Genomic DNA, 27,500 nt, shown 5'->3' with positions numbered 1-27,500 from the left:
ACAACTAGTAAGGATGAATAAACTCCCTGTTGGGAGTCTTCCTTCTCTCACAATGACATATTTCGTTTTTCCTCCCCTCTTCACCAAGAAGAGAGGAGCCACAGGGTTCCACACATTATCCTCACTCAGAAAGGAAGTGTTTCAAAGTGCAAATGGAATGACTGGAACTCTGCAGAGGAGCGTTACGGGGGCACGACCTTCACATTTACCTCACCCATGGGGCGTGCGTAAGGACAGGCATCCAGAAAAACACACACACACACACACAAACACGAGTGATACAAACCTCGATCCCTGGCACACACACAATGCCCATGGTCTCAAAGACACTCTTTATACATAGCAGCTTTTGTGTGTTATTCACACACACACACACACACATTCCTATGTGTCTAAGTTGAGCTGCTAAATGACAAAAAAATTAATAAAGTATAGATTCACTGGCCTTAAAAAACAAGGGGACCATTTTTAGTATAGTAAGTCATTACTAATCCACGATAAAGCTTCTTAGTATGGTGGCAGCCAGGCGATAGCTGTGGTTTTGAAACAAAGACCAAGCCATATATCTCTTCCAACATGAATCTGACCGGCAGGAAAAGCTAGCTAGGGTAGTCAGCTAACGTGGATGCCATTCCCCTAAGACTACACTGAGATGAGGTACACAGTTTGTCCATTAGCTGAATTTAGGCCTGCAGTTACTATCAGTGACGAGACAGACATTTCTTCTGAGTGGGTCACAAATAGGACAGAGGTGACAGGACAGAGTTGACAGGCTCATATATAGACACAGTTTGGGGCTAACCTGAGAGCTGGACATCATTAGCCTTCCATTCATGTATCATCAAGGGTTACAGTTCTAGTCCTCATCATTCAACTGACTTAGCCAATGGTTCCTCAGAGGACTTGTGGAGTGTGAAGCCCATAAGACACAGGCATGCATGTGCACACATACATACAGTGCCTTCAGAAAGTATTCAGACCCTTTGACTTTTTCCACATTTTGTTATGTTAAATCCTTATTCTAAAATGTATTAAATATTATTTATTTTTTTAAGACTTCTCACCTTCCAAACCAGCTTATCATGACAGAAATTCAGGTGTGTGGGCTTGCTCTACCTTAAATCATGAGAATAAATATTTGTGTATAGCCACCAAATATGTCCTTTTTTAATCTGTCAGTTATCACAAATATGTACAGTGCATTCGGAAAGTATTCAGACCCCTTGACTTTTTCCACATTTTGTTAAGTTACAGCCTTATTCTAAAATGGATTAAATTTGTCACGGTTTCGGCCGAGGCTGCCTCTCTTCCTTGCTCGGGCAGGCTTCGGCGTTCGTCGTCTCCGGAATACTAGCTGCCACCGTTGAATGTTTCTATGTTCGTTTGCTTTTGTCTGATTGTTGTACACCTGTTTCTCGTTTAGTGTAATTAGTGTCCTATAAGTTCTCGTTGTGTTTTGTCTAGTGTTGTGTGTTATTGTTTTCACTGTCGTGGTTGTTGCTAGACGTATTTTGCATTTTGCTCGGTTGAGCTGTTCCTCCATAGTTTGGAGTGTTTTTGTCGCACCTGTTTGTGCGCGCGTATTTGTTTCGCCTGCGTGCGGAGTTTCGCCTTCGGGCTATTTAGTGTTTGCACTGTGAGTATTCACTAAAGTCTTTGGAATATACTTCTGCGTCCTGCGCCTGATTCCACCACCACACCCACCTACTACATCCCTGACAAAATTGTTGTTTTACTCATCAATCGACACACAATGCCCCATAATGACAAAGCAAAAACTGGTTTTTAGAAATGGTGACAAATTTATTAAAAATATTAAATACAGAAATACCTTATTTATATAACTATTCAGACCCTTTGCTATGAAACTCGAAATTTAGCTCAGGTGCATCCTGTTTCCATTGATCATACCTAAGATGTTTCTACAACTTGATTGGAGTCCACCTGTGGTAAATTCAAGTGATTGGACATGATTTGGAAAGGCACACACCTGTCTATATAAGGTTCCACAGTTGACAGTGCATGTCAGAGCAAAAACCAATCCATGAGGTCGAATGAATTGTCCCTAGAGCTCCGAGACAGGATTATGTCAAGGCACAGATCTGGGGGAAGGTTACCAAAACATTTCTGCAGCATTGAAGGTCCCCAAGAACAGAGTGGCCTCCATCATTCTTAAATGGAAGAAGTTTGGAACCACCAAGAATCTTCCTAGAGCTGGCCGCCCGGCCAAACTGAGCAATCGGGGGAGAAGGGCCTTGGTCAGGGAGGTGACCAAGAACCCGATGGCCACTCTGACAGAGCTCTATAGATCCTCTGTGGAGATGGGAGAACCTTCCAGAAGGACAACCATCGCTGCAGCCCGTCACCAATCAGGCCTTTATGGTGAAGTGGCCAGACGGAAACCGCTCCTCAGTAAAAGGCACATGACATCCCACTTGGAGTTGCCAAAAGGCACCTTAAAGACTCTCAGACCATGAGAAACAAGATTCTCTGGTCTGATGAAACCAAGATCGAACTCTTTGGCCTGAATGTCAAGCGTCACGTCTGGAGGAAACCTGGCACCATCCCTACGATGAGGCATGGTGGTGGCAGCATCATGCTGTGGGGATGTTTTTTAGCGGCAGGGACTGGGAGACTAGTCAGGATCGAGGCAAAGATGAACGGAGCAAAGTACTGAGAGATCCTTGATGAAAACCTGCTCCAGAGCGCTCAGGACCTCAGACTGGGGCAAAGGTTCACCTTCCAACAGGACAATGACCCTAAGCACACCGCCAAGACAACGCAGGAGTGGCTTTGGGACAAGTCTCTGAATATCCTTGAGTGGCCCAGCCAGAGCCCGGACTTGAACCCGATCGAACATCTCTGGAGAGACCTGAAAATAGCTGTGCAGCAACGCTCCCCATCCAACCTGACAGAGGTTGAGGGGATCTGCAGAGAGGAATGGGAGAAACTTCCCAAATACAGGTGTGCCAAGCTTGTAGCGTCATACCCAAGAAGACTCAAGGCTGTAATGGTGCTCTTTCATGCCGTCCCTGGGAGGGGTGCGTCACTTGAGTGGGTTGAGTTACTGACGTGATCTTCCTGTCTGGGTTGGCGCCCCCCCTTGGTTTGTGCTGTGGTGGAGACCTCTGTGGGCTATACTCGGCCTTGTCTCAGGATTGTAAGTTGGTGGTTGAGGATATCCCTCTAGTGGTGCGGGGGCTGTGCTTTGGCAGAGTGGGTGGGGTTATATCCTTCCTGTTTGGCCCTGTCCGGGGTTTCTTCGGATGGGGCCACAGTGTCTCCGGACCGCTCCTGTCTCAGCCTCCAGTATTTATGCTGCAGTAGTTTATGTGTCGGGGGGCTGGGGTTAGTTGGTTATACCTGGAGTACTTCTCCTGTCTTATCCAGTGTCCTGTGTGAATTTAAGTATGCTCTCTCTAATTCTCTCGTTCTCTCTTTCTCTCTGAGAACCTGAGCCCTAGGACCATACGTCAGGACTACCGGGCATGATGACACCTTGCTGTCCCCAGTCCGCCTGGCCTTGCTGCTATTCCAGTTTCAACTGTTCTGCCTGCGGTTACGAAACCCCTACCTGTCCCAGACCTGCTGTTTTCAACTCTTAATGATCGGCTATGAAAAGCCAACTGAGAGACCTGAGCACCTAGGACCATACGTCGGGACTACCGGCCGTGGTGACTCCTTGCTGTCCCCAGTCCGCCTGGCCTTGCTGCTATTCCAGTTTCAACTGTTCTGCCTGCGGTTATGGAACCCCTACCTGTCCCAGACCTGCTGTTTTCAACTCTTAATGATCGGCTATGAAAAGCCAACTGAGATTTATTCCTGATTATTATTTGACCATGCTTGTCACTTATGAACATTTTTGAACATCTTGGCATGGTTCTGTTATAATCTTCACCCGGCACAGCCAGAAGAGGACTGGCCACCCCTCATAGCCTGGTTCCTCTCTAGGTTTCTTCCTAGGTTTTCGCCTTTCTAGGGAGTTTTTCCTAGCCACCGTGCTTCTACACCTGCATTACTAGCTGTTTGGGGTTTTAGGCTGGGTTTCTGTACAGCACTTCGAGATATTAGCTGATGTAAGAAGGGCTATATAAAATAAAATTGATTGATTGTAATCGCTGCCAAAGGTGCTTCAAAAAAGTACTGAGTTGAAGGGTCTGAATACTATAATAATGTTTTCTTTTTTAAATAAATTTACAAAAATTTATAAAAACCTGTTTTTGCTTTGTCATTATGGATTGATGAGGGGAAAAAACAATTTAATCAATTTTAGAATAAGGCTGTAACGTAACAAAATGTGGAAAAAGTCAAGTGGTCTGAATCCCCCACACACACTCTCTCCCCCACACACACTCTCTCCCACACACACACTCTCTCCCCCACACACACTCTCTCCCCCTCACACACTCTCTCCCCCCACACACACTCTCTCCCCCCACACACACTCCCCCCTCACACACTCTCTCCCCCTCACACACTCTCTCCCCCACACACACTCTCTCCCCCACACACACTCTCTCCCCCCTCACACACTCTCTCCCCCCTCACACACTCTCTCCCCCCACACACACTCTCTCCCCCCACACACACTCTCTCCCCCTCACACACTCTCACCCCCTCACACACTCTCTCCCCCTCACACACTCTCTCCCCCTCACACACTTTCTCACCCTCACACACTCTCTCCCCCTCACACACTCTCACCCCCTCACACACTCTCTCCCCCTCACACACTCTCACCCCCTCACACACTCTCTCCCCCTCACACACTCTCTCCCCCTCACACACTCTCTCACCCTCACACACTCTCTCCCCCTCACACACTCTCTCCCCCACACACAAACAGCACCTGCCTTTTCCTCTTTTTCTCCTATGGTGACGTGTTTCGCTGTGAAAGCGTGTGTAAGCACGATGCCAGAGTGTGTCTCATTCACACATGACCAGTTGGGAAGCCATTAACGTACCATTAAAACAGCCCGGCTCATAACACCTGTGGCCCAATGGTTTATTAGAAATAGACAATGCTTCACAGCTACTGTTATTACCGCATCAAATGTGCCGCTCGCATCAGCTACTTCATGGAACAATCGCTTTATTGTTGACATAGATTTAACTTCAAACACATGTAATAATGATCCCAGAATAATTGTTAAGTATAGAATGTTGTCCTATTATATTCAGGCAGTTAAGTGCCAGCCTAGCAAAAATGCACCTGTCGTAGTTTATTCATTTATGCACAACTAATCTCCCGTGGGCAGTTTCTAGGTGTAGACCGAAATTATACAAGATTTTACTTCTGGGTTAACTGAGATTAATGCACAACCAATGTCCCCAAATGACCTGCATCAGAATCTGGTCACTCAGGTCTATATGTTAATACCCAGGAAACTCAGACACAAACTAGCTTTATATAGCTAAGCTAACTGGTACAACCTCCAAGGTCCCTGGCACACATAGTCCAGGACCAATAAACAAACAAATCAATTAGTAACTGCTAGACAAGCTAGCATCGCAGCTAGCCTAGCAGGCTAACCACAGGATGGCTAGGTTGGGTTTGGCAATGTCATTGGGTCACAGTGTCTGTGTCTCTGTCCCTCTGGGTTCGCTGTTGTCCTGATAAGAAGTGTGGGAAAATACTACAGACCACTCATAGACAAATCCCCTGTTGGGTGGCTACTAATTGTGCTAAGCTAGCTAGCAGCACCATGGCAGTCCCTCCCTGGTGTGACTGGATTAAGACAAGACCAACAGTGTTGTGGACCTGGTAAGGACTTAACCTAATATTCCCTCAGATTATCAAGTGGAACAAAGAACACTGGCTAAAAAGATATATAGATACGGACACTGAGAAAGACAGACACACAGGAGAGTGTGAGAACACTCACATGCATACATACACTCTTACACTCACCACCCAAACATGTTCCACATAAAAGTTCCTCTTCCTCTGAGTGTGTGAGAGGAATTTGGTGTAAAAGTCTTCCCTGGGGTGTGCTCTGGGTCTGACCTTATGGGACATACGTTACCCTCATAAATTCCCAACCCACAACCCCACAGCACACACACAAAAGCCCCTCTCTCCTCACACAGACTCACACACACACACACACAGCACTATTTAAGGGAAATAGTTGACCTGTGCCGGGGGTCTTTCGGGTCTTACGTGCTGAGGGGGGGAGGAAACGGGACAGCATTGGGTTAGCGGGGGCAAACAGGAACAAACCGGGGCCTGTAAAACCAGGAAGGAAGGCATGCTGCTAGAGATGGGGGCATGATGGGATGAAAACAGCAGTTCCCGGAGGCTAGTTAAATTCATAAACAAACAATACTAAAAATGCATAGTCAGTCACACATCTAAGAACAGCCACAGAGAGGGAGGGAGGGAGGGAGGGAGGGAAAGAAATAAACCCACACAGAGAGAGCTCTACAAAAAGAAAGAGGACAGAAATAGATGAAAAGTGAAAGAATAATGAGATAGATCTGCAGCCGGCCTAGAAGCACAGTATAAAACTAAGGGTCTGTCTGTAGTTGCCCCCTGCACACTGATCTAATGTCAGTTTTGCGTCTCTCTCATAAACAGTTCAGGTTAGTATTTGGTGACGGTAAGCTGATCCTGGATCTGTGCCTATGGGGCAATGTTGGGGGTTGGCCAGGTATGAATCACCCTGACCAGCAACAGCCCCTAGCCTTCACCACACAGACAACACGTCCCCGTTAGATGATGTCATGGCCTAACTCTGCCCGAGCCAGACAGCCTATAGGGCATCTCTCTACGGGACATGACACCCACCTCAGCAGGGACTGGCTTTGATATCGCTGTGCCAACCAGCAGTCTGCATTCCACAGCCATGTAGACGGGTCGACTCATGAAGATGGTTGACTGACATACACTAGGGCTAGTCGGTCTATCTGTGGGTCGGTCTGTGGGTCTTACTGTATGTATGTCTGTCTGTCTGTTTGTCTATCTGTCTGTCATACAGACGACTGTCTTACTGTCTGTCTGTCAGTCAGTCAGTTAGTCCAAGAGGTGTTCTGACAGCCATATCAGTATGTGTGGTAAAGATAACTGTCATGGAGATGTCTGTCAGTCTGTCGGTCGGTCGGTCGGTCGGTCGGTCGGTCTGTCTGTCTGTCTGTCTGTCTGTCTCTCTCTCTCTGTCGGTCTGTCTCTCTGTCGGTCTGTCTGTCTGTCTGTCTGTCTGTCTGTCTGTCTGTCTGTCTGTCTGTCTGTCTGTCTGTCTGTCTGTCTGTCTGTCTGTCTGTCTGTCTGTCTGTCTGTCTGTCAGTCCTTCTGTATTTGGTAGTAATATCATGGAAGTCATATCAGTAACTGTAATAAAGATGACATGTCATGATGTCTGCCTATCTCTCTGTCTGGGAGTTGACGACTGTCTGCAAGGATCCCTGGAAGATCCAGACTCTGGTATACCCCTAAAATAAAACATATATGCCATCGCTTTAAATGGTATAGAGAGTCAGAGAGAGGCAGTGAGAGCTGAGGTGGCAAGAAGTCAGAGAGAGGCAGTGAGAGCCGATGTAGGGGGGAGACAGTGACAGACCAGGGTTTAGTTGAGGTATGGAGGGACAGTCATAGTTGACATGGGGGGGGGGGACACTGAGGGTCAGGGAGATAACTGAGCCAGAGATGAGGTAGCTGAGGTATGGGGGGGACAGTGAGAGACAGGAGATAACTAAGTCAGATATGAGGTAGGTGAGGTATGGGGGGGCATTGAGGGACAGAGAGATACCTGAGTCAGATATGAGGTAGCTGGGGTATGAGGAGACAGTGAGAGCTGAGGTATCTAGGGGGCTCTGAGGGGCTTAGGGGTGGGCTGTAAACCTGCTGCTATGTCTCATGGTCCTGTCACTGCCAGCTCTAACTACACTAGTCCTTCTGTCCCTCCTATGAGGGGTACTAGGCCCCTTAATAAACCACAACAAACTGTCCACTCTATCCAAGGCAGTAACTTTTTCCACACAGCAATAGAAACACCACAGGCACTATACAACATGACGTATTGTGCAAAGCCAGTCAAAGTCCCTCATTCAATGTCTAACCTCATAACTCAGAAGTTAAATTGGTCTTAAAAGAAGTTAGAGTAGGGCGCTTAATAGTTGTGGTGCGCCATAATTGCGGCGCATTTATAAAATGTTCCACACGTAAATTGCTCACTCAATGATTCAAAGGGTACTGTAAACAACCATGTTGACATAGAAACGAAATAAAGGACATACAGAGAGAGCCTTGCATCTGCTGCAACAGAGGAAACAGTCACAAATCATGCTACGACAGACCCTCTCATTCAATCATCCAAAGGCAAAAAATAAGAATTTACTACCAATTTATACTATAATCCAAGAAAACATTCAACTCAAACTTCCAAAACTAGAAACAAAACATGATGTACAATATAGGTATTCCCAACCACTACACTACCACAACACAATAAAGAACAATTAAATTGCATTGAACACAACTTCGTTAAAAAGACAGCAACATATGACACCTACCAATGATCTCATTAGCCCTATCAACTACTGACCCCTCACAGTAAGAAAAGCTAAGGTCAACCCTCAGGCCTGACTACTGTACTCACCAGCTGCAGTAATACCACTCAGTCTATCTCTTTCCCTTCATTTTGGCCTCTCTTCCACTCTCTGATTCCCTCGTTCTCTTGTTCCAACTCCGGTGACAGTTAGCTAACAAAAAGGGCTTTAGTCCTGGCCAGGCTGTTTCACTCACTGCGTCTCTGTGTCCCCCACTCTCTCTCGGTCTCTCGCTCCCTCTCTCTCTCTCTCTCTCTCTCTCTCGTTCTCTCTCTTTCTCTGTTGCCACCCAGCTATTCGAGACATGCCCGGGGCCGTGCCACAGCCAAATATGGGAGGAGGACCGTAAACAAGGTCCACACCACCACACCACAGCCTGCTGCTGTCACAGGCCACGGTGCACACACAGCAACACACATACACACACACACACAGCAACACACATACACACACACATGAACACACACACAGCAACACACATACACATGAACACACACACACAGCAACACACACACATCCTTAGTCATACACACACCGTTTTACTATCTCTCTGTTCTTTTTCAAAACCAAATAGAATGATTTTCATGGTTGCTTTCATGTGTGTAAATATTGTGAACTGAAGAAGGCGTAGTTCACAGAGTTTGCATGACCTGGGTACTTCCAGAGCTTCACAACACCCTTCAACCAGATTTGCATGTGGTGGTGTAGTGGTGTTTTCTGTCTGGTCACTGAGTGAGTGGGCAGGAGTGGACACTGGACAGAGAGTTGGCCTCTTAGGGTTATAACCCCAGAGGTGAATTCAGCAAGGGTTCTGTTTGCGGTGAACATGTAACTTAGTAACAATTTCAGTTGAACGATTTGAATGAACATTCCAAAATGTTACAGTGATGGTAAAACATCAAACAGACAATTTCTGTAAGGACTATTGTGGCATTGTAGCACCTATAATCAATCTGCAAATTACTTTGCTATTCAAATCAAATCACATTTTATTGGTCGCATACACATATTTAGCAGATGTTATTGCGGGTGTAACGAAATGCTTGTGTTCCTAGCTCCAACAGTGCAGTAATATCTAACAATACACAACAATACAGACAAATCTAAAAAGTAAAAAAATGGAATTAAGAAATACAGAAATATTAGGACAAGCAATGTCGGAGTCCGGAGTATAACTATATATACACTGAACAAAAATATAAACGCAACATGTAAAGTGTTGGTCCCATGTTTCATGAGCTGAAATAAAAGATCCCAGAAATGTTCCATATGCACAAAAAGCGTATTTCTCTCAAATTATGTGCACAGATTTGTTTACATCCCTGTTAGTGAGCATTTCTCCTTTGCCAAGATAATCCATCTACCTGACAGGTGTGGCATATCAAGAAGCTGATTAAACAGCATGATCATTACACAGGTGCACCTTGTGCTGGGGACAATAAAAGGCCACTCTAAAATGTAAAGTTTTGTCACACAACACAATGCCACAGATGTCTCAAGTTTTGAGGGAGCGTGCAATTGGCATGAACTGTAACTCAGTAAAACCTTTGAAATTCTTGCATGTTGCGTTTATATTTTTGTTCAATATATATGTGATGGGATGTATAGATAATATGGACTGTATATGGATAGAATATGTAATATATCTGAAGAATAGTATATGTACAGCAATAGTTAAATAGGATAGGCCTTGACTAGAACACAGTATATACATATCTAATAGAAAGTCTACATGGCCACTTAATTAGACTGTTAGTTAACATTAACGAACGGTCGCGGCTAACACAAAACAAATGGAATACGCTAGCTAATGTTCGAGAACAATTTCCCTTGTTGAATGCACCCCAGGTCAACAGCTGAGTACAGGGCTATTAGTGAAGGACTATTAGTGAAGCTATTAGTGAAACACACACACATGCATGAACGCAGGCACACACACTCATTTCTACACATTCACTCAAAGTGGATGCACACATGCCCAAATAACTCACAAATAGGAACTGTCAAACAATGCTCTTCACACATCTCAGCAGTACCCAGGCTAAAAGTGGACACAAACCCTCTGAACACCTTCATACTTCAAAACAAATCGCAGAAATTTGCCTGACAATGATTTAGCATAGCTGCTTTGCAGATACATCATCAAAGCGTAGTGATGTATTATTCTACCAATAACCTTGTTATTCATACACACCTTTTATACAGGCTTATCTTTCATGTACTCCTTTCATCTAAGCTCTACAAAGGTCATTGCAATATGTAAACAAAGACCTTACCAGGAACAGCCATTTAGGACTAGGCCTAGCTACCACACGGACAAATAACACTGCCCTAATGCTTTTAATGACGTGACGAGTGACCAGAGTCCACTGGAGTACCCAGCGTCACGACAGTTATGTGAAAACACTCCATTTGTCCAGAACCTAATGAAAGCTAGGCTACAGAGCGTAGCTTGTCCGTCTGCGTGTTAGCCTTTAGCCTAGCGCCTAAAAACTGCTCCCTCATCGACATTCACCTGACCTGTCGACCTCAACACTGTGATCAAAAGAGGAGGAAGAGAGAGAGGGAGGGAAAGAGAGAGGGAGGGGAGAGGGCGGTGTTTTCAGAACAGACCCTTTGGTGAAGAAACGTTGAGGTGGGCCAACAAGCAGCTAGCGACCGGTCTTGAACCCTCACTCCAGAACCCAAGCTGAAGCCCTTGAAAGAGGGAGGGAAAGAGAGGGAGGGAAAGAAAGAGAGGAAGGGTATTTTCAGAGTAGACCCCTTGGCGGAGAAACATTGAGGTGGGTAGCAAAGCAGCTAGTGAACGAACGAACCCTAGCTCAAAACCCAAGCCCAGCCTTGGAACACAGACATCTTCCCTCAACCTATAAAACCACCTGAGCTTTCACAGAGGTTCACTTTCAGCCGAAGATAAACTGAATGGTGGGCACACAATGTTCTCGCACAATGTACTGAATCCACATTTTTCAGATCCAATCCAACTGCTAAGGAAGCGAAGCCTGCAATTAACTAAGCGAGGGGACTGGCAGAATGGTTTCTGCTGAGCCAACCAGACCCAAACAACTAGTCCATTCAATTAGGATCAAACTGCCAACACCAGCATTTCCCAATGACCTTCTTTACATAGCAATTACCACAAGAGCTTTCCAGAGAATGTAATATGAAAGAATACAGTAGTTTCTATTCAAGCCATTACCACTGCACCAAAATGGCTGCCGAAGGCCTAGCTTGAGATGATGGCTATTTGCCTAGCTTGACATGATGGCCTGTGCTCTGGTGCAACTGCCTCCTCTCTCTCCCCCGTGGGGCATTTGGGTGGCATAAGCAGGGTGCCGACTGCCCTCACTGTATTCATTGTCTCGTCCCGTCCACAATAGTAATCAATAGGGATCATGATGAATGATGACCGCCCCAGGGAGGGCTATGGTATGGGGCTGTGGGACTGCAGAATTAGAGTGTTAAGGTGGAGGAGGAGGAGGAGGAGGAGGAGTAGAGGTGGGGCAGGAGTTTTGTGTGGGCTCCCGTCATCTCCTGACCCTCAACCCTAGCCCCTCACACACCAACACTGTGAACTGGGTGGGGGGTGGCGGTGGTGGTGGTGGGAGGGGGGAGTAGAGGGGTTCGGGTTACTAGCAGAGCGACTGACACCCACCTATTTCTGCAGCAGCTATTTAAAGGAGTGATTGACAGGTGTGTGTGGGGGGGGTTGGTTGTCATGGTGCTTTATGGCAGGGGGTCCGCTCCTGCGGCTAAGAGGGGCAGGAAAGGAAAGGAGGGGAACGAGAGGAGGCAAGAGAGTTGGGCAGGGTAGTCACTAGATTGGCCATGCTTAAACAGACAAAAGTGAATAGCAATATGTGAAAGGATCAAAGTGTCCGAACAGCTGAGCAAGCTGTTCACTCTTACATTTAGATGTGGAGAGAGGTGGAAGTACCAGTGGAAGTACCAGTTGAAAGGCCAGTGGAAGGGCCAGTGGAAGGGCCAGTGGAAGTACCAGTAGAAGAGCAAGTGGAAGTACCAGTGGAAGAGCCAGTGGAAGTACCAGTGGAAGGGCCAGCGGAAGGGCCAGTGGAAGTACCAGTGGAAGGGCCAGCGGAAGTACCAGTGGAAGTACCAGTGGAAGGGCCAGTGGAAGTACCAGTGGAAGGGCCAGTGGAAGGGCCAATAGAAGTACCAGTGGAAGGGCCAGTGGAAGGGCCAGTGGAAGGGCCAGTGGAAGGGCCAGTGGAAGTACCAATGGAAGTACCAGTGGAAGTACCAGTGGAAGTGCCAGTGGAAGTGCCAGTGGAAGTACCAGTGGAAGTACCAGTGGAAGGGCCAGTGGAAGTACCAGTGGAAATACCAGTGGAAGTACCAGTGGAAGGGCCAGTGGAAGTACCAGTGGAAGGGCCAGTGGAAGGGCCATGTTCCTAAATGCTGTGGCCTCTCACTATCACCTTCATTTACCAAACATCAGGGGCTCTATAGGAACACCTGTTGTCCAAGGAGAGGACTGTGTTCCCCACAACTAATCAAGGGTTGCATCACGCAGTAACACCAGAAAGTCCCTAACTGTACAGTGTGATATAGCTCTATATGACTCTCATGGGTCTACCACCGCAAGGAGGCTTTTATTACATTTCATGAAAATGATATTGGCCCATTATCACACCGTTCTGCTGTTGAGGTATACTGCTAGCCAACTGGAAGTCAGCCAACATCCTTTGGTTTCTTCTAGACTGTGAGGGGGGGGTCTACTGATTTACATGCCAACATCTGCCTGTTGAGTCCGTCACTTGTGGATGTATGAGTGTGTGTGCGTGTGTGTGAGTCAACGTTAACATTTCAATACCCCCCCCACCGAGGGCGGCCAGTTATGTGACAGTTAGTCTTGAAGACTCTATTAGTCACTGTAGTGAAGACAACTGATCCAGCACACCTAGTCTGACTGTGCTGTGTGTGTGACTGTGTGACTATGTGACTATGTGACTGTGTGTGTGTGTGTGACTGTGTGTGTTTGTGTGACTGTGTGTGTGTGTGTGTGTGTGTGTGTGTAGAGTGTGACTGTGTGTGTGTGTGTGTGTGTGTGTGAGTGTCTGTGTGACTGTGTGTGTGTGTGTTTGTGTGTGTCACTGTGTGTGTCTGTGTGACTGTGTGAGTGTGTGTGTGTGTGTGTATGTGTGAAGTGGTGTAAAGTATTTAAGTACAAATACTTGAAAGGGGTATCTGTACTTTACTATTTATATTTTTGACAACTTATACTTTTACTTCACTACGTTCCTAAAGAAAATAATGTACTTTTTACTCCATACAATTTCCCTGACACCCAAAAGTACTCGTTACATTTTGAATGCGTAGCAGGACAGGAAAATTGTCCAATTCACTCACTTATCAAGAGAACATCCCTGGTCATCCCTACTGCCTCTGATCTGATGGACTCACTAAACACACATGCTTGGTTTGTAAATTCTGTCTGAGTGTTGGAGTGTTCCTCTGGCTGACCCAATTCTTTTTTATGGTGCTATCTAGTTTGCTTAATATAAGGAATTTTTAATTATTTATACTTTTACTTTTGATACTAAAGTATATTTTAGCAATTACATTTACTTTGATACTTAAGTATATTTAAAACCAAATACTTGCAGATTTTTACTCAAGTACTTTTTTACTAGGCGACTTTCACTTTTCTATTAGGCACAGGAGGTTGGTGTCACCTTAATTGGGGAGGTTGGGTTTGTGGTAATGGCTGGAGCGGAATTAGTGGAATGATATCAAATACATCAAACAGCCTCACTCAGCAACCTCCACTGATATTAAGGTGTCTTTTAATCAAGTATGACAATTGGGTACTTTTTCCACCACTGTGTGTGTGTGTGTGTGTGTGTGTGTGTGTGTGTGTGTGTGTGTGTGTGTGTGTGTGTGTGTGTGTCTTGGTTCTCACCATCTCCTGTATCCTCGCAGCCCCTGTTGAAATTCTCGTAGGAGTCCCAGCGGATGAGGGGGTCTTGGGTATTGTAGTCCACCGACACTTGTGGGCCATTCTCAAGGTGGCCCATTCCTGAGAGACACAAAGCCAGCTGGGTAATGCAGTCTTTAACCCATTAATGCCCATAACAGAAATGCAGTATATAATTTACTTTCTGTCTAGCCACATGCAGTAACCATGGTGACAACACACTTAAATCAATTTACACCAATCCATGCTGTGGTGCATTACCTTATTGTACCAAATATAGTTTGTGTATACATTTCTACATGGTGCATGCATTGAAGCATTCGACTTTAAATACACTGATTACCTGTACCTTTGATTTTCTCAGGACCGAAGGAGAAGACAAATTCCACTTTCCCATACTCTGGAAATCTCTCATCTGTGTAGAGACACATTAAACAACATTCCATTTCACATTTTTAGAGAGGCCATGTAGGTACGCTACCGTTCAAAAGTTTAGGGTCACTTTTCGAAAGGAAAGCCATTTTTTTGTCCATTAAAAGAACATCAAATTCATCAGAAATACAGTGTAGACATTGTTAATGTTGTAAATGGCTATTGTCGCTGGAAACGGCAGATTTTTTTATGGAATATCTACATAGGCATACAGAGGTCCATTATCAGCAACCATCAGTCCTGTGTTCCAATGGCACGTTGTGTTTGCTAATCCAAGTTTACCATTTTAAAAGGCTAATTGATCATTAGAAAACCCTTTTGCAATTATGTTAGCAAAGCTGAAAACTGTTGTGCTGATTAAAGAAGCAATAAAACTGGCCTTCTTGAGACTAGTTGAGTATCTGGAGCATCAGCAATTGTGGGTTCGATTACAGGCTCAGAATGTCCAGAAACAAATAATTTTCTTCTGAAACTCGTCAGTCTATTCTTGTTCTGAGAAATGAAGGCTATTCCACGCGAGAAATTGCCAAGAAACTTTGAACGGTAGTGTACATACACACACGAACATGTGTACGCACTCCTACAAAGAAACACACACACACACATACACATACCTTTAAATGTCTCATCCAGTTCATTCTTCCCGAAGACCACTCCCAGGTCATGGATGGCACAGGTGTGGAACTGCACTCTGAACACCACATCCCTACTGGGGCTCCGGAAACGCTTGTGGTAACACTTCAACTGGAAGAGGAAGAAGAGGAGGAGGAGGAGGAGGAGGAGGAGGAGGAGGAGGAGAGAGTAAGCATATATCCGGACATGAAGACAACAACTTTTGCTAAAGTCAAACCAGACCAAGGAAGCAGTCCAGATTGCCAACCTCATGGACGTAGATCTCCAGCCCTAAACCCTGCTAGTCCTAGAGATCAGACAATTATTTCCCTCCAGAACAGAACAGGGTCAGAACAGGGGAGGCATGTTCTGATGGGGAGGCATGGTCTGGTCTGGTGTGTGCTGGTGTGGTGGAACAAGGACACATTCTTCCCTAATAGAACTCTAGTGAACAGGAGGGCAAGATAACATTACAGAGAGAGAGAGAGAGAGAGAGAGAGAGAGAGAGAGAGAGAGAGAGAGAGAGAGAGAGAGAGAGAGAGAGAGAGAGAGAGAGAGAGAGAGAGAGAGAGAGAGAGAGAGAGAGAGAGAGAGAGAGAGAGAGAGAGAGAGAGAGAGAGAGAGAGAGAGAGAGAGAGAGAGAGAGAGAGAGAGAGAGAGAGAGAGAGAGAGAGAGAGAGAGAGAGAGAGAGAGAGAGAGAGAATGAGAGAGAGAGAGACAGAGAGAGAATGAGAGAGACAGAGCGAGAGACAGAGAGACAGAGAGACAGAGAGAGAGAGAGAGAGAGAGAGAGAGAGAGAGAGAGAGAGAGAGAGAGAGAGAGAGAGAGAGAGAGAGAGAGAGAGAGAGAGAAGAGAGAGAGAGATAGAGAGAGAGAGAGAGAGAGAGAGAGAGAGAGAGTGAGAGAGAGAGAGACAGAGAGAGAGAGAGAGAGAGAGAGAGAGAGAGAGAGAGAGAGAGAGAGAGAGAGAGAGAGAGAGAGAGAGAGAGAGAGAGAGAGAGAGAGAGAGAGAGAGAGAGAGAGAGAGAGAGAGAGAGAGAGAGAAAGAAAATATCCTGTGGTTGAGGAATGTGACAAAAGTCAACCTTCAACAGTTATATGAACCTACTGTAAGACCACTAAGGCCTCTAAGGCCAATACAACACAGTATACAGTACAACCACAACATCCATACATTTGATGACAGAGGATGTGCTTCTTACTAGAATGTCTCCCTTCAGGAGCAGGCCAGGTTCAATGGTGATACAGATACTGGTGTGACCGTCGCCTTGGACGTTACTGTGGAAATAACACAGATCAAAAACATTACAAACACTTTAAAAACAGTTTTGGGTGTTTGTCTTATAGTGGTTAAGGTATGACTGAAGTAAGAAGAGCTGATCCCAAATCAGTTATCAAAAGGCAGATTGTAAATGTGTGTGAGTGTGTGGCGGGGTCATTTCCGTGTGGTTTTGTTTTGGTGGTGAGGACCCCGGGTGGGGTGGTAGGGTGGGGAAGGTGGGTCAGTGAGGTGGGAGTTACGGTATGCCTCCCTGTACACATAGAACCCCGGAGCTGTGTTAATGACACCCTATCTGCCTGCCTGCCCCACCAGCAAACACACTGACACACATACATTCTCTCTCTCTCTCTCTCTCTCTCTCTCTCTCTCTCTCTCTCTCTCTCTCTCTCTCTCTCTCTCTCTCTCTCTCTCTCTCTCTCTCTCTCTCTCTCTCTCTCTCTCTCTCTCTCTCTCTCTCTCTCTCTCTCTCTCTCTCTCTCTCTCTCTCTCTCTCTCTCTCTCTCTCTCATGCTTTCTCTCGCTCTCTTCCGCTCTCTCTATTTCTCCCTCCCCCCTCTCTCTCTCTCTCTCTCTCTCTCTCTCACACACACACACACACACATACACAGATGGAGATTATTAAGGGCTAATCTCTTAACAAGGGGTGACAGACTTGAAAGTACTGTGGACTGAGAGGGACAGAAAGAAAGAGGAGGGAAAACAAGCCCTCTGAAAGACATCAACCCACAATGCAACAGATAAATACTAAAGAAACATACTATATCCCTGACGTGTAGACTGGCTGCATCGCCTGGTAAATCTTCAGGAAAGGACGGCAGCCTGCGAGGGGAAAAAAGTCAAAAAGAAGAAAAAGTGTTCCAAAATGAAAAAATTTTTTATACACATTGAATAAAGGCTATCCCATTGAAGAAAAAATTAATAAAGATTTTAAAAAATGAATCATTAATCATTTATAATAATGAAATAAAGGCTATCCTGTTGCAGACTCCTCACCTCCTTTGGACTCGAAGTTGGGGATGCCGTGCATGATGACGTGGTGCAGGAACAGAGGCTTGTTGTTAATCTTGATGTGGCCAGAGAGCAGACCACTGAAATAACGCACATACCTACACACAACCACACAACACAGTCACAGAGTGAAACAGAGGGACAAGCCTTCAATGTCATGCACCATGAGTCTGGCAAGCAAGACTAGTAAACACCACATCTATTATAAAAGAGTCTTCGCACACTATGGAGATGTCAGAGTGAATTGGAGTGTACGAGCGCCAGACCGGTCTGCCTGACAGGCAGGGGTCTGTTGTGTTGGTGATGTCTGCCTGACAGGCAGGGGTCTGTTGTGTTGGTGATGTCTGCCTGCCAGGCAGGGGTCTGTTGTGTTGTGTTGGTGATGTCTGCCTGCCAGGCAGGGGTATGTTGTGTTGTGTTGGTGATGTCTGCCTGCCAGGCAGGGGTATGTTGTGTTGGTGATGTCTGCCTGCCAGGCAGGGGTATGTTGTGTTGTGTTGGTGATGTCTGCCTGCCAGGCAGGGGTATGTTGTGTTGTGTTGGTGATGTCTGCCTGCCAGACAGAGTTGTGTTGTGTTGGTGATGTCTGCCTGCCAGGCAGCCTGTTAATGATACTAATGATGATCATGCAGAGTGTGACCTCTGTTCCAGAGGTCGGCCCATCTCCCCACCACCCCTGTGCTCACCCCGCGCTCCGCTGGCAGCCGCCAGATGGTTCGGTCTCCCAAATTCAATTAGGTCGGAGCAGGAAGCAATCACAGACCAGCTGGGTTGTGTAAGGAGCTCCCTGTGTAACAGCGGGGTCACGCCGGACAACACGGCCACACAGATTCTGACATATTACAGGTACTACTGTATAGAGATAGATATAATGTTGGGCTGCACAGAGATCAAGGCTGGACAACCATCTGCCATTTTGGCTCAGAATATTCCAATCTAACCTAGATTCTAATCTAGAGTGGAATTTCCTCACAAGAATGTTGATGATGATCTGATAGTGATACCTTTCAGAACAGAAATGAGTGTTTCTCTATGTGGTGCGTTTCTATGGCAGCGGTGTAGCAGTGCTGAGCTCCACCACCACCACCGCTCCCCATGTTAATGTCACACATGCCAGACCATAATAAGTCCAGACTGCAGGGCACTGGCTGAGGGATAATTATATCTAAGTAAGGAAATAGCAGCTGGTCAGAGGCCAGGCCTTGTGCTGCTACTGCTGCTGTTGCCTGCTGGATCCACCTAGGGTTCCCTTATCTGCCACAAACTACTGATCCTGGGTCAGTTTCTTATTTACTCAGTAATGACCAATGGCTAGGACTGGGTTAGTGAGATCTGACCCTAAATCAGTTCTAAGTGCCAGTAAGGGTTCCATTACAAAGCCACCTATTCAGCATGCCAGATCACTGAGGAGGGGAGGAAGGAAGGATGGATAGTATTGTCAGAATGAACTCTGAAAACCCTGTGACCTTTCAGCTCTCAGTGGAATCCTGGAGAAGACAAAAAGCTGCTCACTTTCCAACAAACATTCTTCCTCAATTATGTCAATTAGGCTTCATCGGGAGGATTAAGGGAACAAAAAAAGACAGCGGTATTTCCTGTTTGAGACGCATTGGGAGCGAGGGACTGAGGAGAGGAGAGGAGGATAGCCTTTGAAACAGTGAGAGTTACACCAGGTCATCCATTGACTGGATTCCACTCTGAGAAGTCACGACCTTCCCTTTACCCTTGTTGACTTCCTCACTGAACAGAATGAAGGGTGCACATTCTAAGAATGGAATCCAGCCAGTTGCTCTCACCAAGGGATCAAACTCATCCAGCCTATAGGAAGTTGTAGTGTGCAAAAACAGGAAGTGAGGTAGTAAGTAGTAACTGACCTTCTCTGGGACGGTTGACCCACAGGAAGTGCTTTGTCTTCGTAGAAGCGCCTCATGGCGAACCTGTCCAGTGCCTGGTCAGCACTGAAGACCACAGGAGAGACAAAGTTCATTATCGTCTCTTCTTCACTGAACACATACAACATACATACAATAAGTGTACCCTGAAATGACCCTGAAAAGTGCCCTTACGTTGTCTTCTCCCCTAAAAAACATCCTTAATCGACCGCGTCCCTTAAGATGTGTCCTTTATCTACTATTTTTAATCTTTTGCCATCCCCACAATGCTACAGTATACCAGGATTATTCTCTGGTCAATGTACAGATGTAGGATCTTAATTTGATCACCCTGTTGCAGGTCAACTTTCCTGCAGGAAATTGAAAATGTATAGGGTATTTGAGGTTTAAAAAGGCTTCTGAAGTTAAAAAATTTCCAGGAATTATAATCCACATAATAATTCACATTTCCTGTTGCTGCAGGATTATTTTCCTGCCGTAGCAAACTGTCTCAAATTACATACATCTGTAACACGTAACGTTTGTTCATGAGTGTACTGTTCACTCTTCTAGAATGCCACTGACTCTCAAGCATTAAACAAAATACAACTGTCTTGAGTATCAAATAAACAACAATATTTTTTTTTTAAGTGTGTGATTTGATCTTTCTTATTTCTTAGTGAAACTGTAAGACTGTAAGCCCCGTCCCCCACCCTGAAACATCTGGAGACCTTACAGAGTATGAGATATGTAAGTGTTCCTCTTTATTGGCCAAAAACACACCAGAGCCTGAACAGAATGTTTTGACATAATAACCACATCAGTGTTTAATTTGAGGCTCGTCTCCATTCCCTTTGGCCTATCTATCTGTTACAGATCTATGTGCTTGCCTAACATCCTCCCATGCTTTTGTCTATGGCTTGACCCACATCTCAAGGGGTGAAGCCATAGACATCAGGGTTGGGGTGAATTCAAATGGAAGTCGGTCAATTCAAAAAGTGATTTGAATTAAAAATCCCAAAATGGAAAAAGCTTCTCCTTTTTAGCTTATTGAGAAGTCATTGAAAACAGATTTTTTCAATTACTGAATTAAAATGTCAGTTTACTTCCTGAATTGACTGCCTTCAATTCAAATGGACCCCAACCATGATAGAAATATAAAATTAAATGTATAGAATGGACAAATGTCTGTTTGTATTAATCTGGAAATATCTGGGAACTTTAAGGATGTATGGAACTTCAAGCATGGTGGTGATATTGAATGAATACATTGTTCCATGTTGACTAACAACAAACAGGGTAAATTAGGTCAGTTGGTCTGCAGTCAGAAGTCTCTGGTACCTGGCTGATATGTTGCTGTAATGCATGTAAGCAGCCACCACCACTCCTGTCCTCCCTCGGTTCCCCTGTAGAAAGAGAGAGAGAGAGAGAGAGGAGAGAGAGAGAGAGAGAGAGAGGGAGAGAGAATGAGAGGGAGAGAGGGAGAGAGAGAGAGAGAGGGGGAGAGGGAGAGAGAGAGAGAGAGAGAGAGAGAGAGAGGGGGAGAGAGGGAGAGAGAGAGAGAGAGAGAGAGAGAGAGAGAGAGAGAGAGAGAGAGAGAGAGAGAGAGAGAGAGAGAGAGAGAGAGAGAGACGGAGAGAGAGCGAGAGAGAGAGAGGGAGAGAGGGAGAGAGGGAGAGAGGGAGAGAGGGAGAGAGAGAGAGAGAATGAGAGGGAGAGAGGGAGAGAGAGAGAGAGAGGGGGAGAGAGGGAGAGAGAGAGGGGGGGGGGAGAGAGAGAGAGGGAGAAATCATTTTTGAGAGAGAATACAAGGGTATTTTTAGTTACACACTTCAAGGTCGAACAATGTTTGTACCTGCAGTGTAGACATGTAAATGCTGTGCAGTGAGTTTGATTTGAGTGACTAGGCTAATTTCAATCCAGACTGCCACAGATCGAATTTGATCAAACTGCCTGGTTCCATTTATCACGATGACATTCTTTGTGGTCAAATCCAACAGAAAATAGAAATGCAACAGCACATTTTGACCTTTAACTCTGAAACAGCACGTGGAACATTTCTGAGTAGGGCGATAACAAATTGCATTTAATCAAATGAGGCTTTCTGAATGGGAGCAGTTTTTCCGTCTTGACCAAAAGCTTCAATTTCAGGATGAGGTGGAAAATAAGCGTTGGTAACCATGGGGATGCTCTGTTTGCTACCGCTTGTTGTACATATTGAATAAAATGTTCCCCCACAGACTTATCAAGTTACTACTCACTATTCAGCTACATTGACTCAAAGTCTTTAACACTGATTGATAGAGACTTAGATCAAGTTTTTAAAGTCGTTACTGTAGTTGACATTGGATCATTCATGACAAGTCGTATGATGACACATTGGGCCTGAGAGGTTGGGGGAGGAGGTTGTGCTGCCAAAACGCTGGCAGCAGCAGCAACAGTCTCTATTAGAATCAAATGACTCTCCTGTTTACTGTCTTTCTTTGTGAAATATGGCTTCAGTCTAATAGTCTGCAGTTAAGGACCATTTAAGTGTTTTACCAGCAATACTAGAATGTGGAGGACTTGTCTTGACAGCTTGATTATCCCACTTTGTCCAATGAGGTACAGGGAAACAGTTTGGTGCCTTTCCTTTTTCAACCAATGAGCTAGGGAGACAGTTTGATGTTTTACCTCCTTACCCAATGGGAATTGAGGACATACAGAGTAGAGTATTCATAGGGGACCTTCTCCCTGGGGCTTGGCTGTCTCCTTTCACACTCTTGAAACAGAGAGCACCCTCTACTGTCCTTAACACAGTGGACCACAACATACTGTAACACTCCCGGGAATAAACCCCTCCTTCCTCCCTTCCTTGGAGTGATCAGTTATCTGTAAGGCTACAGGACCCTGTTCCAATACTTTGACAATGTATCCTTCCTTCCTCCCTTCCTTGGAGTGATCAGTTATCTGTAAGGCTACAGGACCCGGTTCCAATACTTTGACAATGTATCCTTCCTTCTTCCCTTCCTTGGAGTGATCAGTGATCTGTAAGGCTACAGGACCCTGTTCCAATACTTTGACAATGTATCCTTCCTCCCTACCTTGGAGTGATCAGTGATCTGTAAGGCTACAGGACCCTGTTCCAATACTTTGACAATGTATCTTTCCTTCCTTCTCTGGAGATGTCCGACCACCTACAGTACCTTGTTGTGGAGCACCACTACATTGTGTTGGTCAGCGTTGAGCCAGGTGTCCATGGCCTTGCACATGCTGCAGATCTTATCCAGGGCCGGAGCATGGTGGTCAGGCCAGCCAAACTCCAGCACCTACAGAGGAACACGCAGACCACTATCACAACTCAAAACTTGCACCACTACCATTGCATTTAGGAGAGTTGTGTGTGTGCGTGCGTGTGCGTGTGAATGTGTGTGTGTGTGTGTGTGTGTATACCTTGTGGTTAAGCTTGGTGATGTCATTCCTCCTCTCGCTTAGGTTGAGGAGCTGAAATCACAAAATCCACATCAATAAGAATGACCTAACGATTCCAGGAAACAGTTGTACATCAGCAACAGGACGTGACAGGGTGCATGAAACGCCACCACACCAACAGATAGCCAGTAGTGTGGTAGTGCAGTGGCAAGAAAGGGGGTCTCACCAGATAGTGTTCCCCGTGTTTGGAGGCCAGCATGGAGGCCACCTCCTTGATGTTGGAGGTGTAGCTGCGCTCCTCCGCTCCGCTGGGGAAGGAGACGGAGATGATCCTCTCGGTGATATACACCAGGTCCACCTCATAGTTCTCATCCATGGCCTGCAGCAGACTGACACTCCTGGGGAGAGGGGGGGAGGAGAGGAGGAGAGAGGAGAGGAGGGGAGAGGAGAATATGGCCCCTGATATCTTACAGGGTTTGTACATCAGCATTAGTCTATAAAACTCTTCCTTGGTGGCTCTTGTGTGTGGTATCTATTATCTCTTATAGTTTTAATGTGTGACTCTTCAGTATTGAGAAACCAATGTGATTTATGTCTATGGTAATTGGAAATGGTATTATATGATATCACACATGTTTCCATAGATATCTTCAATCCTAGTTCTTCAGTTCAGAACAAAGTGTTCCGGAATGATCCAAGCTGGCATTGCGCAATCCTTCTGATCAGTTACCAAAATCCCAACTCACAGTTGGCTGTTGGGAAACATAGCTGGAGAAACAGGCATTGTTGTCACAATGATCTGACAACAGGATAGAATACATCCTGATGTGTTTTTGATAGGCCTGTGTCCATGGATTTCAGTTTGTATTGAGCGCTATGGGTATCAATGAACCGACACGTGAGGTCAGAGAAACAGGTCTAATGTGGCTGTCTACTGCAGTAGATGAGGAATAGTGACAGCTGAGATAGTGAGGGAAAGACAGTGGTCTCTCTTACCGTGATGACCTTCGTCTAGTCTGCTCACTCTTACAGGACCTTGGGGTTCCCTACAGAGAACACAGAGAAGATACACTCAGTCTCCTTGATCAACTTGGCATTGTTTGTGTATTATGTAAGTGTGCGAGCGTGTGTCATACACAACTGCATTGTAAATTCGACATTAAAGGACACTGCATCTGGCCTTCAACTATATCCAATCCAAACACAACTGGATAGAATTTAGCCAGATGAGATGCGTCCATCGCTTTTGAAATAACATTATATCCCTGGGGCATAACTTGTACCCTGTGTTCCCATTCCTCACTCTAACTACAGCGAGAAAAGCACTGGAGAATATCGAGGAGGCTGCAGCACTGAACACGAAACACATTTCATTGCAACAACGAGGGTGATAAACAGAAGAGGGACATTAGACAATAGATCACAGTGTTCAGAAACAAAAGTGTTGTGTTTTAAAATAGATGCTGTCGGACAGCTGGTGCTTTAAACGCATAGTATTACCATGGTATTAGCCTGTCTATGACCCTGGGGACGGCGTGGTGATGGGTTGGCTGGTTAGTGTCGTGTGGCACAGAGCAGAGACTGCATCCCTACAGTCTTAAACAGCTTTCTTTGCTCATCTCCTCATTTCCTCATCTCCTTTCCTTTATGGTAACTTAATACAGCAACATTAGGAAACATCTAATTACTGATAACTGGTTGTTTCCTGTTACAGTAATCTAACTGACATCACATATTTGACGTGTCCTGGAACCAACCAGCCAACCAGCACACTCACAGCAAAGGCTATAGGTTGAAACGTTCAGTTTGATACGCTAGCAACGTACCGTATGTTTGAAATGTGAAAATAGATGAACATTTCAACTTAGCCTGTATAGTACATAGCTGTCTGTCTGTGTTTTACCCTTCTGTAAGAGTTACATTGACATCTACATCCTCCCATCTGTCTGTCCATGGTCACAAAGAAAAGGAGATGCGGAAAGGGAGATGTCTACGAATACTGGGACTTGGCTAGGGCTATCTTTAGTGATTCAACATCCTTTTTCCCCACAAGGCAAGCACTGACTTCTCCATATGGGTTAAGAACATAGACAGCGGTATGTGTAGTAGGATAGAGAGGTCCTGGACAGAAGGTGATGTACACAGTACAGAGCTCTGTGTTGCCATTCTTCCATTCATTTCTCTGTGATGAAACTAATGCTAGAGAGGCAAAATGAAAAGCCATTCTTCATTGTGATGTGACTAGAAACAGATGCTGCCTGCTGGAACGATGGACACTGTTGCTAGAAAACTGAAACAATATGTCTGTTCACAGGGGACAAGAGGGGCAATAACGTAAGAACAAGGTCTCTTGCATCGCACATGGCATGAACACACACACATACGCCTATATACACATGCAGAACTAAACGTGTACACACAACCCAACCACCAAGCCTCTCATACTCTCTGTGTCCAACCACAAACACACACACACACACACACAACTCTTTTTTTCATTAGCTATGACTCAGAGAACTATCCCTAAGTGACTGTTAGTGTGTGTGTGTGTGTGTGTGTGTGTGTGTGTGTGTTCTGCTTTCCACCTCAGTAATACTCATCCCAGTTATCAAAACCAGCTGTAAAAGATACACTACCCAGCAGGACCAACAAACTACCAAGAAGAGAAACACAGAGAAACAGGAGGAAGACATTCAATGAAACACCAAAACACAGAGAAACAGGAGGAAGACATTCAATGAAACACCAAAACACAGAGAGACAGGAGGAAGACATTCAATGAAACACCAAAACACAGAGAGACAGGAGGAAGACATTCAATGAAAGACCAAAACACAGAGAGACAGGAGGAAGACATTCAATGAAACACCAAAACACAGAGAGACAGGAGGAACACATTCAATGAAACACCAAAACACAGAGAGACAGGAGGAAGACATTCAATGAAACACCAAAACACAGAAAGACAGGAGGAAGACATTCAATGAAAGACCAAAACACAGAGAGACAGGAGGAAGACATTCAATGAAAGACCAAAACACAGAGACAGGAGGAAGACATTCAATGAAAGACCAAAACACAGAGAGACAGAAGGAAGACATTCAATGAAAGACCAAAACACAGAGAGACAGGAGGAAGACATTCAATGAAAGACCAAAACACAGAGACAGGAGGAAGACATTCAATGAAAGACCAAAACACACAGAGAGACAGAAGGAAGACATTCAATGAAACACCAAAACACAGAGAGACAGAAGGAAGACATTCAATGAAAGACCAAAACCACCAAAGAAGCTGAGATATTGGTATGTACCCACTGGGAAAAAACTGGTTTTCAACGTTGTTTTCACGTCATTTCAACCAAAAATATAAATGGGATGACGTTGAATCAACATGGAAACCAACGTTTAACCTAAAACCAATGACATGATGACATTTTTTGGTGATTTCACATTGAATTCACAATAGTTGACAACTCAACCAAATGTAAATCAAAACTAGACATTGAACTGATGTCTGTGCCCAGTGGGTAGTGGAACAATGTATGGACAAACTCATTCTTAAAGGTTAATTTCACCCAAAATCTACAACTTTATATGCCATTCCTCAAGGTACCCCAGATACCCTAAATACATAGTAGGGTGTTTGACAAAAGCCCCGTCATCCCACCAGGTACACTTCCTGAGTGGGCGTGGCCTACCTTAAACAGGTACTCAGCGCTCCGCCTCCAAGACGTGCGGAAGGAGGCGAGGCGCCTGCGGAGGGCGCCACCTGAGGTCATGGCTGGACTGGTCTGGTTTGGTCCGGACTGGACCAGGGTCCCTCTTGCTCTACCCCTTCTGTGTTCCCCCTATCCCCCTGGCGAACGCTTCAATGACCAAACACCTTGGTGGTCAATCACAGAGAAACACCTGGAGTCCAATATCCATATTCATTTCCCTCCAAGAGACGATGAAGATCTCATTGTATATGTCCAGTTTGTTCTCTGTTGTTTATTCCTTTGTCACGACGGTACTCTCTCCTCAAAAACTCTCCAGCCCCCCAAAACAGGTTCCAGCTCTCTCTCTCTCTCTCTCTCTCTCTCTCTCTCTCTCTCTCTCTCTCTCTCTCTCTCTCTCTCTCTCTCTCTCTCTCTCTCTCTCTCTCTCTCTCTCTCTCTCTCTCTCTCTCTCTCTCTCTCTCTCTCTCTCTCTCTCTCTCTCTCTCTCTCTCTCTCTCTCTCTCGCTCTCTCTCTCTCTCTCTCTCTCTCTCTCTCTCTCTCTTCTCCTCCGTGCCTCTCGTTTGTCTTTCCACTCTTCTGCTTACTCTTTCTCTCCCTCCCGCCCACTTTTGGTTTTTCCCCTCCCTCTTTCTTGTTATCCCTCATTATTTATTCTCTCTCTCTCTCTCTCTCTTT

At 45.5% G+C, this 27,500-nt stretch overlaps 1 protein-coding gene across 11 annotated transcripts in view; it reads right to left on the bottom strand.

The window, feature by feature from the left end:
* tns1a (tensin 1a) overlaps positions 1–27,500 on the bottom strand; it is an 85,840-nt gene that overhangs the window by 20,257 nt on the left and 38,083 nt on the right. For 6 of the 11 annotated variants that reach the window (XM_045222421.1, XM_041885126.2, XM_041885128.2 and 3 more), the window contains 13 exons: positions 24,100–24,149; positions 23,330–23,501; positions 23,125–23,175; positions 22,878–23,000; positions 21,034–21,098; positions 19,696–19,779; positions 17,807–17,919; positions 17,572–17,632; positions 16,734–16,809; positions 15,532–15,661; positions 14,829–14,900; positions 14,471–14,587; positions 11,161–11,244 (listed from right to left, as the gene is read on the bottom strand). In XM_045222421.1, coding sequence (XP_045078356.1) covers positions 11,161–11,244; positions 14,471–14,587; positions 14,829–14,900; positions 15,532–15,661; positions 16,734–16,809; positions 17,572–17,632; positions 17,807–17,919; positions 19,696–19,779; positions 21,034–21,098; positions 22,878–23,000; positions 23,125–23,175; positions 23,330–23,479 — 1,126 coding nt within the window. In that variant the 5' untranslated portion in view covers positions 23,480–23,501; positions 24,100–24,149. The remainder of the gene's footprint in view (positions 1–11,160; positions 11,245–14,470; positions 14,588–14,828; positions 14,901–15,531; positions 15,662–16,733; positions 16,810–17,571; positions 17,633–17,806; positions 17,920–19,695; positions 19,780–21,033; positions 21,099–22,877; positions 23,001–23,124; positions 23,176–23,329; positions 23,502–24,099; positions 24,150–27,500) is intronic. The other 5 variants (XM_041885132.2, XM_041885134.2, XM_041885133.2 and 2 more) reach the window with 3 other exon arrangements.

Source organism: Coregonus clupeaformis, chromosome 9 (assembly GCF_020615455.1).
Source record: "Coregonus clupeaformis isolate EN_2021a chromosome 9, ASM2061545v1, whole genome shotgun sequence".
Lineage (NCBI taxonomy): Eukaryota > Metazoa > Chordata > Actinopteri > Salmoniformes > Salmonidae > Coregonus > Coregonus clupeaformis.
This window is presented reverse-complemented; position numbering and strand designations above follow the sequence as displayed.